The sequence below is a fragment of the Pseudochaenichthys georgianus genome, chromosome 17, assembly GCF_902827115.2.
Source record: "Pseudochaenichthys georgianus chromosome 17, fPseGeo1.2, whole genome shotgun sequence".
NCBI classification, from domain to species: domain Eukaryota; kingdom Metazoa; phylum Chordata; class Actinopteri; order Perciformes; family Channichthyidae; genus Pseudochaenichthys; species Pseudochaenichthys georgianus.
Window position 1 is genome coordinate 31,249,511 of NC_047519.1, and position 12,845 is coordinate 31,262,355.

A 12,845-nucleotide genomic window follows, 5' to 3' on the forward strand; every position below is an offset into this window, starting at 1 on the left:
CAGGATATGGCAGGACTTTGGCCAATATTGATGTTACAAGACCATCTGGGTCCTACGGCCGAGACATTTATTTAGCTGTATTGAACCATGTATTAAATCATGCATCCTAAATGCAACATGTTTCAAGGTTTTAACCATTTAGACATTGCGATCGCGGACACCTGGCCGGAGCCGAGGTGCTATTAAGCCCAGCTGCCCGGAGTCACATGGCGGCCCTGACTCTCTCAAAGCCGGCCGCAGGAGGAGTAACACGGGATCCTCTCACCTTGTACTTTATACTGAACAACCGCAATAAATGTGCCGTGGTTTATGGAAACTCGTGTACGTTCTTGTCATCTTTCCGTTGTGGCCTACGAGCCGGTCATAACAACATCAACACCTTTAAACCCTTAACATTTTATTATATTCCATATCACAGTTCTGGGTAGCAACATGTTACAACATTATATCAATTTGTTTGTTTTCTTTAAGAAATGTTTAACCGAGTGGTGCAGTGATGACGTATTTGTGTAGTTCGACCCGGAAGTAAGCTGCAAGGGTTCCCTCGACAAAAAGCAATGGGATATCCTACAGTATGGAGAAATCCCACTGCTTTTTTGTTGAGGGAACCCTTGCAGCTTACTTCCGGGTCAGCCTACAAAAACACGTCATCACTGCACCACTGTATTGCTGCCATTACTTTTTTTTTAAGATTACTTGACTGGAAGTAGTCAATGCTAAACCTTTAACACTTAAACAGTAAGGTTAACTTGGAACAGAGGTAATTAATGGTTACCTTATTACACATTGCTAAATTCTTGGCCTAATTGAAACGCTTCAGTCAGGATGTTTTTGAATTTGTCATAGGGCCTCATATGTCTCACAGGTAAGGTGATTGTCTTGGCACATGCTGTCACAACAGGGTAACAGACACTGTGATGCCCAAAGTCTGCACTGCAGTCATGATTGAATTGGATCACAACTGCAAAGTCCTTCTTCTCTGAGGGAAGAAGTGGGACGTGACCCTGGCCTGTGATCCACTGCAGCAACGTTGCAGGTGTGATGGGATGTAGGCCATCTTTATCTACATGCCCATGATCTTCAGCTATGAGGAAAATAAACAAAAACCGTTATGACAGTTTAAAGTGTAGTTTTCCTTTAGTGCAAGTGAATTGTACTGAGGTATTTTAACCACAGAATCTGATCCAAAAAAGGTAATCAAGTTTTTGTAATTCAGGATTCCTACAACATCTTAAACATTAAATTCAAGGACATTTTAATGTTTTTCCAAGCCCAATGCCTTCAAATTTAAAAACCCAACTTACACTTAAATCTTCATTAGAAGTACATGAAAACTTTATACCTTCATATAGGAAGTCCTGAATGAAGTTCATCATCTCCAGCTCAACCTGATGCCTGGTAGTCCCTTTGTCACTCAGTTGAGGAAGAATGGATGCCATGACAAACTCTGCATTGACCTATGATGAGAACAAATCCAGATGTAAATGATGTACTCTTTACTCCTTAACTTTAAATATCAAATTGTAAAGAATGGTCTCTTTTGTTCTGCTCACTTTGACATCTTCCCCAGAAACAAACAAGGGCTGGCAGATATCTGGGTACTGACTCATCAGTGAAAGGAGCCCATACAGTTGCAAGCCTTCCCTTAGTTGTTCCAACATAGGCTGCAGCCGCAGCACTGCGTGGAGTATGATGGCACTACAAAATTACAAAGTAAATGCAATCCTAAATAAAAGGTACTCATGTAACCTCTTTTAATATACAAAAATAAACCAGTGTCAAGCATACCGAACAATGGTGTCCTTGTTTGGAATGGAGACATTTCCAGTGTATCCACAATTCAATATTTCATCAGATAGGCCTATCATTGAATGCTCAGTCGCCGACTCAACCTGAAAACAGAGAAGTACATCTCTTTACCATATTCAATATAAACCTATGACTATAATTGGAAAATAAATGATTATTTCTTATTAACCCAGCATTTACATAATATAGAACTCATACCTGGTCAATTAACTCTCAGCTGGACATCTGCCACTGAATCACTGTTGAGAACCTTCTGGTTTATACGTCCACTGCAGAGGTAACTGTAAGTCCATGGGCTGAAGAAGGCAGGGGCGGGGCCACCTTGTGCCAAACTAACAGCCAAAATCTCTCCCACTGTCCTATTAACACAGATTGAGCATGAATGCATTTTTACGTTATATAAGATTTATCAAAAATTAACAGTTGGTCCTTACTGGTCATGCTTAAAAGTAAACAAACCTGTAGAGGTCACTGTCCAAGTCATTCAGAGAGTAACGTGGGATCCGCTGCTGTTGAGGTCCTTCAAAGAAACGACCCTCAATTCCTGCCACCACTTCTACACACAAGTACAAAGACCATTTACTTTAATAATCAGGATACTATTTTACAAGTATTTATTAATGTCTAACCCCGTTTAAATACAAAAAAGGTTAAGTAGTATATAACAAAGACTAAAAGAAAAAAAGTCTTTGTTAATCAGCCCTTCAACCAAAGTTTCACAAACATTATCCATAAATCTAGACTATTTTAATTAAGAGTCAAATGTAAGAATGCAAAAATGGTTGTTTTTGTTTACCTGTGAGAAATTCTTTTCGGAGGGCTCCTGTGTCGACTCCTGCCTCCCCAAAGAAGGTCACGTTCAGGGTAGCTGTGGGTGAACTGCCTTTTTGACGCTGCCACTGTAGAAGGCCTCTTTCGAGAATGTTTGTTCGTGAGATTTGTATATTGAAACGTTTCTCTTCGTCTACTCTTCCAGAGATTGTGTCCAATACGTCATCAACACTGCCAAACAAAACTCATAATCAACAGGCGTAAACTACTGATATTGAATAAAGAGCTTTTTTAGAATGAAGATCCCAGTATTTACCTTTCAAATTGCCTCTCCATTGCCTTTCCATTGTTGTGGCCCATGTCAGTTTTCTCATCCAGACGGACATGTTGATCTCTGAAAAAGTACAAAGGAGATGTATATCGTTAATATAAAACATGTAAAATGAACCTTAATGTACTCGCTCTAAAATACCTTTCTCCACACATGCTTGCATGTATTTCTAAAAACTGTGGTGTGAAGCTCTCGAAGCAGATGGGACATGGCACCTTCTGATGGAGGTAAAAGTTTAAATATTAGCAGCTGTATCAAGTTTATATAGGCAATTTTACAGTGCAATGCAATACAATTAAGTCCTTTACCTCTTCAAGAGATTTCTCGGTATGGTTTTGCACAAGGTGCACGACCGAAACAATTTCCACCTCACTTGTTGTCTAACAACAAAAAATATTCCAACACAATGTTATAACTCACGGAATAAAAAATATTTAAAGCAAGTTGTACTATTAAAAATGCAACATTACATATATTTCATGCCCACATTTACCTCAATGTCTTCTTCCGAATGATAGACACTCCTCCATACACTCCTGGACATGCAGAGCCAAAATTTGCAGAGGAAAATGTAACTTGCATGTTTGGCATTGGGCTTTTGGCATATTCTGGAACTCTACAGCATCCGTGGGCAAAGGTGTTAGGTTCGAATTCATGCTGCAGAGGGACAATATACAGGGTGTTCTTCCCTGCCCCTGTGACACTGCGGAGGAGTGTGCCGGTGTATCCGTCCGAGTCAGGCGGAATCATTATAAGTTTTCGTTTACCCTGACCTCCTGTAATTTACATTGTTTGAATCATTTCAGTTGCTTTAAGCTCAATATTTAAATGAAAATGTATTACAATGAATGTTATTTGACACATTTTTTCGCACCTGTTGATTTGTAGAGGAGCCATCCTCCATCCAGCGCCTGCACTTTGAATATTCCTTTTTCAGGAGACTGAAGAACTAAGGAAACAATAAAGTAGGGTGTTCTTGAAATCAAACCAACTCTACAAATAAGTTCGAAGTTTCAAATATGAATACAGGTTATATAAATATGGTTTTCTTTATACAATACCTCTTCATGGCTCACGTCCAGGGGCATCGATATATGTCTTTTGCCCAGTCCCGCCTGGGCAAGCGCAAATTCTTCGATGCTGCTTGGGGTACTGTCTGCATTGAAGTTTAACAGGTAAACATAAAATGTAAGGGTCTCCAGTTTTTCTTCGCTTGAGTTGCAAAGGTCTTGAGAGCTGGAAGCTTTCTCTTCCAAGGCAATTTTTTTTTTTTCACAAAGAATCCAGGGAAAGATCTGCATTATTTAAACAAAAAAGTAATGTTGTTTAGCACATAATCATAATGGACATATCAACTTGCAGTTTACCTGTAGATAAACACAAATATATATGTATTAAAATCTAAAACCTGGCCCATCTCCTGCTCTACAGAAGGACCAGGCAGTGGTCTGGTCCTCATTCCTTCCTTCCGGCTGTCCCTGGCTTAGATGCTGTGTGAGCATGGTTATTAAAGTGTGTGCTGCTGCAGCACAAGATGAATTCGGTCGCCACTCTGGCAAAAACAGATTGAGAAACACGTGAGCTGGATTCTATCAACAATAAGAGAAATTCACTTGCACTGACTATAGCTAATAGCATAGCCTACATGAGTAGCCTCAATGCCATGGTTAGTTTCCCGCGTTGCCACATTCATTCCCCACCTCAAAAGGCCTGCCTTCTTTTATGTATGCGCTATAATATTATAATCATGCTCTTGGATAACATCTAAGACCATGAATGGAAAAAAGTTAATATTTCTTACCTGTGCACTGGTGCCAGCCATGGAGCCACAGGTGGACCTGACGATCACAAAAGCCAAGCCAATACTATGCTGCGTTCAAGGAGCTACGTGGAAGTGGGGAAGGACAACGCTTCATTGCGGATACGTAATTTCACATTCTAGCACAGTTTATTGCTCTTATACCGCAATTTTTGCCAACTACGATGCTCAACAGCTCGCTTAATGGAACTTTGACGCTAGTATCAGTTTTGTTTACCACCAATCATGGGAGTATCATGTATAGAAAGTGTGTAGTTGTATTTCTTGCGCTACCTAACATCCATGAAGGCATCATGACAGAGGGAGGGCTGTCACTCAGGGTACCAAATTACTCTTTGTTAAGCCCCGCCCCCCGAAGCAATATCAGGGTCAAAAGTCTGAAAGCGAAAAAAAAAGATCTGAAAGTGAAAAACGATCTGAAGGCGAAAAAATAAATCTGAAAGCGAAAAAAAAGGTTTGAAACTAAAAAATAAATCTGAAACTGAAAAAAACAAATATTCAAATATCAAAATATGTATAAAAGTGAAATATGAAAATAAATATTTTATTCAAAAAAATTGCTGAACTGAATCAAAATAATATTCAACCTGAAAAATTATTTCAAATACTTTTTTTGTTTTGAATACAACACTGTATTTTTCAAAGTTCAGGATGAAAACTTGGACTTTCAAATAAATTGTATTTTTTTAATGATCAAAACTTATGACCCTGAAATAGCTCCATACAGCTCCATCAGAAAGGATAGGAAAATAATATGAGATATACAGGGGGGGGGGCATTGGGGGTCATTAAATGTAATATTATGGAGCCAGGGAGGGGGGTACATATTCAGACAAACACAACATTTACAAGATTACAAATTTTAGGATGAAAAAAACAATGAATATTTTTAGAATAAAAGTAATTTATTTGCCAAAAAGAAACTGGATATTCTAAACTGATTAGTATTAATTGGTAAACCTTATCTGTGTTGCTAGAGTTCAAAAGATGGCAAGCATTATAATATACGTCTACTGCACACAGACACAAACTGTAAGAGAAATGCAGTCTAGGTATATACTTGTCTTATTATTTAACTATACAAAGAGGGAAGCGCGTGAGTTAATTCACTCTGTGATTGGCTGAGAGACAGGAGATGTTCGACTGACAGAGATCTATAATATAATTTCTATTATAGGGCTCTGGACTGACCCACACAGCAACCACAAGATCAATTAAGCAAAAATGTTTGCCTACGTGAAATACTTAGACGACGGAGTAAAAGAAATCGTTCCGACGTCTTATATCAAGGACTTTGACAGGGAGAAATATGTACAAAGTAACCTTGACACTGTATTGGGTAGCTGGGAGGACGATTTCTTCAAGGGACAAAATTTGTAAAGGGTGAGCGATGGTGTCCTGAATACTGCATTAAAACCATAGCGTTAATAAATGACCAACTAAGATATGCTAGTTACATTTGTTATGAGTTTTGGTTAAAATGGTAGCGCTAAGGTAAAGAACGTTGGTACTTATGGTTCTCCAACTAGCAGTTGCTAGTTGGAGAACCATTACGTTAACGCTACCATTTTAGCCAAAACTCATAACAAATGTAACTAGCATATCTTAGTTGGTCATTTATTAACGCTATGGTTTTAATGCAGTATTCAGGACACCATCGCTCACCCTTTACAAATAATATTTGTCCCTTGAAGAAATCGTCCTCCCAGCGTACCCAATATACAGTGTCAAGGTTACTTTGTACATATTTCTCCCTGTCAAAGTCCTTGATATAAGACGTCGGAACGATTTCTTTTACTCCGTCGTCTAAGTATTTCACGTAGGCAAACATTTTTGCTTAATTGATCTTGTGGTTGCTGTGTGGGTCAGTCCAGAGCCCTATAATAGAAATTATATTATAGATCTCTGGATCAGTCGAACATCTCCTGTCTCTCAGCCAATCACAGAGTGAATTTAACTCACGCGCTTCCCGCTTTGTATAGTTAAATATAATAAGACAAGTATATACCATAGACTGCATTTCTCTTACAGTTTGTGTCTGTGTGCAGTAGACGTAGTATATATAATGCTTGCCATCTTTTGAACTCTAGCAACACAGATAAGGTTTACCAATTAAATTATACTAATCAGTTTAGAATATCCAAGTTTCTTTTTTGGCAAATAAATTACTTTTATCTAAAAATATTCATTGTTTTTTTCTCATTTAAAATTACAAATGTAATCTTGTAAATGTTGTGTTTTGTCTGAATATGTACCCCCCTCCCTGGCTCCATAATATTACATTTAATGACCCCCAATGCCCCCCCCCCAGCTGTATATCTCATATTATTTTCCTATCCTGTTCTGATGGAGCTGTATGGAGCTATTTCAGGGTCATAAGTTTTGATCATTCAAAAAAATACAATTTATTTGAAAGTCCAAGTTTTCACCCTGAACTTTGAAAAATACAGTGTTGTATTCAAAACAAAAAAAAGTATTTGAAATAATTTTTCAGGTTGAATATTATTTTGATTCAGTTCAGCAATTTTTTTGAATAAAATATTTATTTTCATATTTCACTTTTATACATATTTTGATATTTGAATATTTGTTTTTTTCAGTTTCAGATTGAATTTTTTCAGTTTCAAATCTTTTTTTTTCGCTTTCAGATTTATTTTTTTCACCTTCAGATCGTTTTTCACTTTCAGATCTTTTTTTTTTCGCTTTCAGACTTTTGACCCTGATATTGCTTCGGGGGGCGGGGCTTACAAAGAGTAGTTTGGTACCCTGAGTGACAGCCCTCCCTCTGTCATGATGCCTTCATGGATGTTAGGTAGCGCAAGAAATACAACTACACACTTTCTATACATGATACTCCCATGATTGGTGGTAAACAAAACTGATACCAGCATCAAAGTTCCGTTAAGCGAGCTGTTGAGCATCGTAGTTGGCAAAAATTGCGGTATAAGAGCAATAAACTGTGCTAGAATGTGAAATTACTTATCCGCAATGAAGCGTTGTCCTTCCCCACTTCCACGTAGCTCCTTGAACGCAGCATAGTATTGGCTTGGCTTTTGTGATGGCGTCAGGTCCACCTGCTGGCTCCATGGCTGGCACCAGCGCACAGGTAAGAAATATTAACTTTTTTCCATTCATGGTCTTAGATGTTATCCAAGAGCATGATTATAATATTATAGCGCCATACATAAAGGAAGGCAGGCCTTTTGAGGTGGGGAATGAATGTGGCAACGCGGGAAACTAACCATGGCATTGAGGCTACTCATGTAGGCTATGCTATTAGCTATAGTCAGTGCAAGTGAATTTCTCTTATGTTGATAGAATCCAGCTCACGTGTTTCTCAATCTGTCTTTGCCAGAGTGGCGACCGTAATTCATCTGTGGCTGCAGCAGCACACACTTTAATAACCATGCTCACACAGCATCTAAGCCAGGGACAGCCGGAAGGAAGGAATGAGGACCAGACACTGCCTGGTCCTTCTGTAGAGCAGGAGATGGCCAGGTTTTAGATTTTAATACATATATATTTGTGTTTATCTACAGGTAAACTGCAAGTTGATATGTCCATTTATGATTATGTGCTAAACAACATTACTTTTTTGTTTAAATAATGCAGATCTTTCCCTGGATTCTTTGTGAAAAAAAAAAATTGCTTGAAGAGAAAGCTTCCAGCTCTCAAGACCTTTGCAACTCAAGCGAAGAAAAACTGGAGACCCTTTACATTTTATGTTTACCTGTTAAACTTCAATGCAGACAGTACCCAAGCGCAGAAGAATTTGCGCTTGCCCAGGCGGGACTGGGCAAAAGACATATATCGATGCCCCTGGACGTGAGCCATGAAGAGGTATTGTATAAAGAAAACCATATTTATATAACCTGTATTCATATTTGAAACTTCGAACTTATTTGTAGAGTTGGTTTGATTTCAAGAACACCCTACTTTATTGTTTCCTTAGTTCTTCAGTCTCCTGAAAAAGGAATATTCAAAGTTGCAGGCGCTGGATGGAGGATGGCTCCTCTACAAATCAACAGGTGCGAAAAATGTGTCAAATAACATTCATTGTAATACATTTTCATTTAAATATTGAGCTTAAAGCAACTGAAATGATTCAAACAATGTAAATTACAGGAGGTCAGGGTAAACGAAAACTTATAATGATTCCGCCTGACTCGGACGGATACACCGGCACACTCCTCCGCAGTGTCACAGGGGCAGGGAAGAACACCCTGTATATTGTCCCTCTGCAGCATGAATTCGACCTAACACCTTTGCCCGCGGATGCTGTAGAGTTCCAGAATATGCCAAAAGCCCAATGCCAAACATGAAAGTTACATTTTCCTCTGCAAATTTTGGCTCTGCATGTCCAGGAGTGTATGGAGGAGTGTCTATCATTGGAAGAAGACATTGAGGTAAATGTGGGCATGAAATATATGTAATGTTGCATTTTTAATAGTACAACTTGCTTTAAATATTTTTTTATTCCGTGAGTTATAACATATTTTTTGTTTGTTAGACAACAAGTGAGGTGGAAATTGTTTCGGTCGTGCACCCTGTGCAAAACCATACAGAGAAATCTCTTGAAGAGGTAAAGGACTTAATTGTATTGCATTGCACTGTAAAATTGCCTATATAAACTTGATACAGCTGCTAATATTTAAACTTTTACCTCCATCAGAAGGTGCCATGTCCCATCTGCTTCGAGAGCTTCACACCACAGTTTTTAGAAATACATGCAAGCATGTGTGGAGAAAGGTATTTTAGAGCGAGTACATTAAGGTTCATTTTACATGTTTTATATTAACGATATACATCTCCTTTGTACTTTTTCAGAGATCAACATGTCCGTCTGGATGAGAAAACTGACATGGGCCACAACAATGGAAAGGCAATGGAGAGGCAATTTGAAAGGTAAATACTGGGATCTTCATTCTAAAAAAGCTCTTTATTCAATATCAGTAGTTTATGCCTGTTAATTATGAGTTTTGTTTGGCAGTGTTGATGACGTATTGGACACAATCTCTGGAAGAGTAGACGAAGAGAAACGTTTCAATATACAAATCTCACGAACAAACATTCTCGAAAGAGGCCTTCTCCAGTGGCAGCGTCAAAAAGGCAGTTCACCCACAGCTACCCTGAACGTGACCTTCTTTGGGGAGGCAGGAGTCGACACAGGAGCCCTCCGAAAAGAATTTCTCACAGGTAAACAAAAACAACCATTTTTGCATTCTTACATTTGACTCTTAATTCAAATAGTCTAGATTTATGGATAATGTTTGTGAAACTTTGGTTGAAGGGCTGATTAACAAAGACTTTTTTTCTTTTAGTCTTTGTTATATACTACTTAACCTTTTTTGTATTTAAACGGGGTTAGACATTAATAAAATACTTGTAAAATAGTATCCTGATTATTAAAGTAAATGGTCTTTGTACTTGTGTGTAGAAGTGGTGGCATGAATTGAGGGTCGTTTCTTTGAAGGACCTCAACAGCAGCGGATCCCACGTTACTCTCTGAATGACTTGGACAGTGACCTCTACAGGTTTGTTTACTTTTAAGCATGACCAGTAAGGACCAACTGTTCATTTTTGATAAATGTTATATAACGTAAAAATGCATTCATGCTCAATCTGTGTTAATAGGACAGTGGGAGAGATTTTGGCTGTTAGTTTGGCACAAGGTGGCCCCGCCCCTGCCTTCTTCAGCCCATGGACTTAGTTACCTCTGCAGTGGACGTATAAACCAGAAGGATCTCAACAGTGATTCAGTGGCAGATGTCCAGCTGAGAGAGTTAATTGACCAGGTATGAGTTCTATATTATGTAAATGCTGGGTTAATAAGAAATAATCATTTATTTTCCAATTATAGTCATAGGTTTATATTGAATATGGTAAAGAGATGTACTTCTCTGTTTTCAGGTTGAGTCGGCGACTGAGCATTCAATGATGATAGGCCTATCTGATGAAATATTGAATTGTGGATACACTGGAAATGTCTCCATTCCAAACAAGTACACCATTGTTCGGTATGCTTGACACTGGTTTATTTTTGTATATTAAAAGAGGTTACATGAGTACCTTTTATTTAGGATTGCATTTACTTTGTAATTTTGTAGTGCCATCATACTCCACGCATTGCTGCGGCTGCAGCCTATGTTGGAACAACTAAGGGAAGGCTTGCAACTGTATGGGCTCCTTTCACTGATGAGTCAGTACCCAGATATCTGCCAGCCCTTGTTTGTTTCTGGGGAAGATGTCAAAGTGAGCAGAACAAAAGAGACCATTCTTTACAATTTGATATTTAAAGTTAAGGAGTAAAGAGTACATAATTTACATCTGGATTTGTTCTCATCATAGGTCAATGCAGAGTTTGTCATGGCATCCATTCTTCCTCAACTGAGTGACAAAGGGACTACCAGGCATCAGGTTGAGCTGGAGATGATGAACTTCATTCAGGACTTCCTATATGAAGGTATAAAGTTTTCAATGTACTTCTAATGAAGATTTAAGTGTAAGTTGGGTTTTTAAATTTGAAGGCATTGGGCTTGGAAAAACATTAAAATGTCCTTGAATTTAATGTTTAGGATGTTGTAGGAATCCTGAATTACAAAAACTTGATTACCTTTTTTGGATCAGACATTCTGTGGTTAAAATACCTCAGTACAATTCACTTGCACTAAAGGAAAACTACACTTTAAACTGTCATAACGGTTTTTGTTTATTTTCCTCATAGCTGAAGATCATGGGCATGTAGATAAAGATGGCCTACATCCCATCACACCTGCAACGTTGCTGCAGTGGATCACAGGCCAGGGTCACGTCCCACTTCTTCCCTCAGAGAAGAAGGACTTTGCAGTTGTGATCCAATTCAATCATGACCTGCAGTGCAGACTTTGGGCATCACAGTGTCTGTTACCCTGTTGTGACAGCATGTGCCAAGACAATCACCTTACCTGTGAGACATATGAGGCCCTATGACAAATTCAAAAACATCCTGACTGAAGCGTTTCAATTAGGCCAAGAATTTAGCAATGTGTAATAAGGTAACCATTAATTACCTCTGTTCCAAGTTAACCTTACTGTTTAAGTGTTAAAGGTTTAGCATTGACTACTTCCAGTCAAGTAATCTTAAAAAAAAAGTAATGGCAGCAATACAGTGGTGCAGTGATGACGTGTTTTTGTAGGCTGACCCGGAAGTAAGCTGCAAGGGTTCCCTCAACAAAAAAGCAGTGGGATTTCTCCATACTGTAGGATATCCCATTGCTTTTTGTCGAGGGAACCCTTGCAGCTTACTTCCGGGTCGAACTACACAAATACGTCATCACTGCACCACTCGGTTAAACATTTCTTAAAGAAAAACAAACAAATTGATATAATGTTGTAACATGTTGCTACCCAGAACTGTGATATGGAATATATTAAAAATGTTAAGGGTTTAAAGGTGTTGATGTTGTTATGACCGGCTCGTAGGCCACAACGGAAAGATGACGAGACGTACACGAGTTTCCATAAACCACGGCACATTTATTGCGGTTGTTCAGTATAAAGTACAAGGTGAGAGGATCGCCGTGTTACTCCTCCTGCGGCCGGCTTTGAGAGAGTCAGGGCCGCCATGTGACTCCGGGCAGCTGGGCTTAATAGCACCTCGGCTCCGGCCAGGTGTCCGCGATCGCAATGTCTAAATGGTTAAACCCTTGAAACATGTTTGCATTTAGGATGCATGATTTAATACATGGTTCAATACAGCTAAATAAATGTCTCGGCCGTAGGACCCAGATGGTCTTGTAACATCAATATTGGCCAAAAGTCCTGCCATATCCTGCTCACTGAGGGGACTTTCAACAGGTGGGAGAATCACTCCAGGACTGGTCTCATCTGGCTCACTGGCAGTGTTGAAATCAAGATCTGCATCCTCCATTTCCTTGATAAAAATTAAATATCAGTCATGGATTTTATGGGACCAAGAATAACTTTAAGCACCACAAACACTAGAGAATGTAAAGAATAAAAACAAAACACTTTTTTGCCTTTTCAACTGTACACCTATCAAAAGAGGTGATTTTGAGGTCTTACAAAATGCATTTCAAGTGCAGTCCCATGCTTTGCATTTTACATTAGTAAGCA

At 38.8% G+C, this 12,845-nt stretch overlaps 1 protein-coding gene and 2 long non-coding RNA genes across 6 annotated transcripts; 1 reads left to right on the forward strand and 2 right to left on the reverse strand.

Moving 5' to 3' along the window:
- Positions 1 to 504: 504 nt before the first annotated feature.
- Positions 505 to 1,642, reverse strand: LOC139435595 (uncharacterized). The gene is made up of 3 exons (XR_011644822.1): positions 1,554 to 1,642; positions 1,343 to 1,457; positions 505 to 1,084 (listed from the first exon to the last, which is right to left on the reverse strand). It is a non-coding gene; the product is annotated as an uncharacterized lncRNA (long non-coding RNA).
- A 969-nt stretch (positions 1,643 to 2,611) lies between these two features.
- LOC117462472 (uncharacterized) lies at positions 2,612 to 3,131 on the reverse strand. The gene is made up of 3 exons (XR_004553826.2): positions 3,053 to 3,131; positions 2,897 to 2,974; positions 2,612 to 2,811 (listed from the first exon to the last, which is right to left on the reverse strand). It is a non-coding gene; the product is annotated as an uncharacterized lncRNA (long non-coding RNA).
- Positions 3,132 to 7,528: 4,397 nt separating this feature from the next.
- On the forward strand, positions 7,529 to 12,484 carry LOC117462470 (uncharacterized). Of its 4 annotated transcripts, none has more exons than XR_004553823.2 (14): positions 7,529 to 7,836; positions 8,343 to 8,570; positions 8,683 to 8,758; positions 8,856 to 9,136; positions 9,241 to 9,312; positions 9,403 to 9,479; positions 9,558 to 9,635; positions 9,721 to 9,926; positions 10,168 to 10,264; positions 10,365 to 10,525; positions 10,641 to 10,747; positions 10,838 to 10,982; positions 11,079 to 11,193; positions 11,455 to 11,612. XR_004553823.2 is itself a non-coding variant. In XM_071206274.1 (14 exons), exons 9-14 carry the CDS (start codon positions 10,240 to 10,242, stop codon positions 11,697 to 11,699), a joined length of 798 nt encoding a protein of 265 aa, XP_071062375.1. In that variant the 5' UTR covers positions 7,529 to 7,836; positions 8,343 to 8,570; positions 8,683 to 8,758; positions 8,856 to 9,136; positions 9,241 to 9,312; positions 9,403 to 9,479; positions 9,558 to 9,635; positions 9,721 to 9,926; positions 10,168 to 10,239; the 3' UTR covers positions 11,700 to 12,484. The 4 variants fall into 4 exon arrangements, 3 of the variants coding, with proteins under 3 accessions (XP_071062375.1, XP_071062376.1, XP_071062377.1); XM_071206274.1 differs by having other exon boundaries at positions 11,455 to 12,484; XM_071206275.1 differs by lacking the exon at positions 7,529 to 7,836 and having other exon boundaries at positions 7,934 to 8,570; positions 11,455 to 12,484.
- The last annotated feature ends 361 nt before the right edge of the window (positions 12,485 to 12,845 follow it).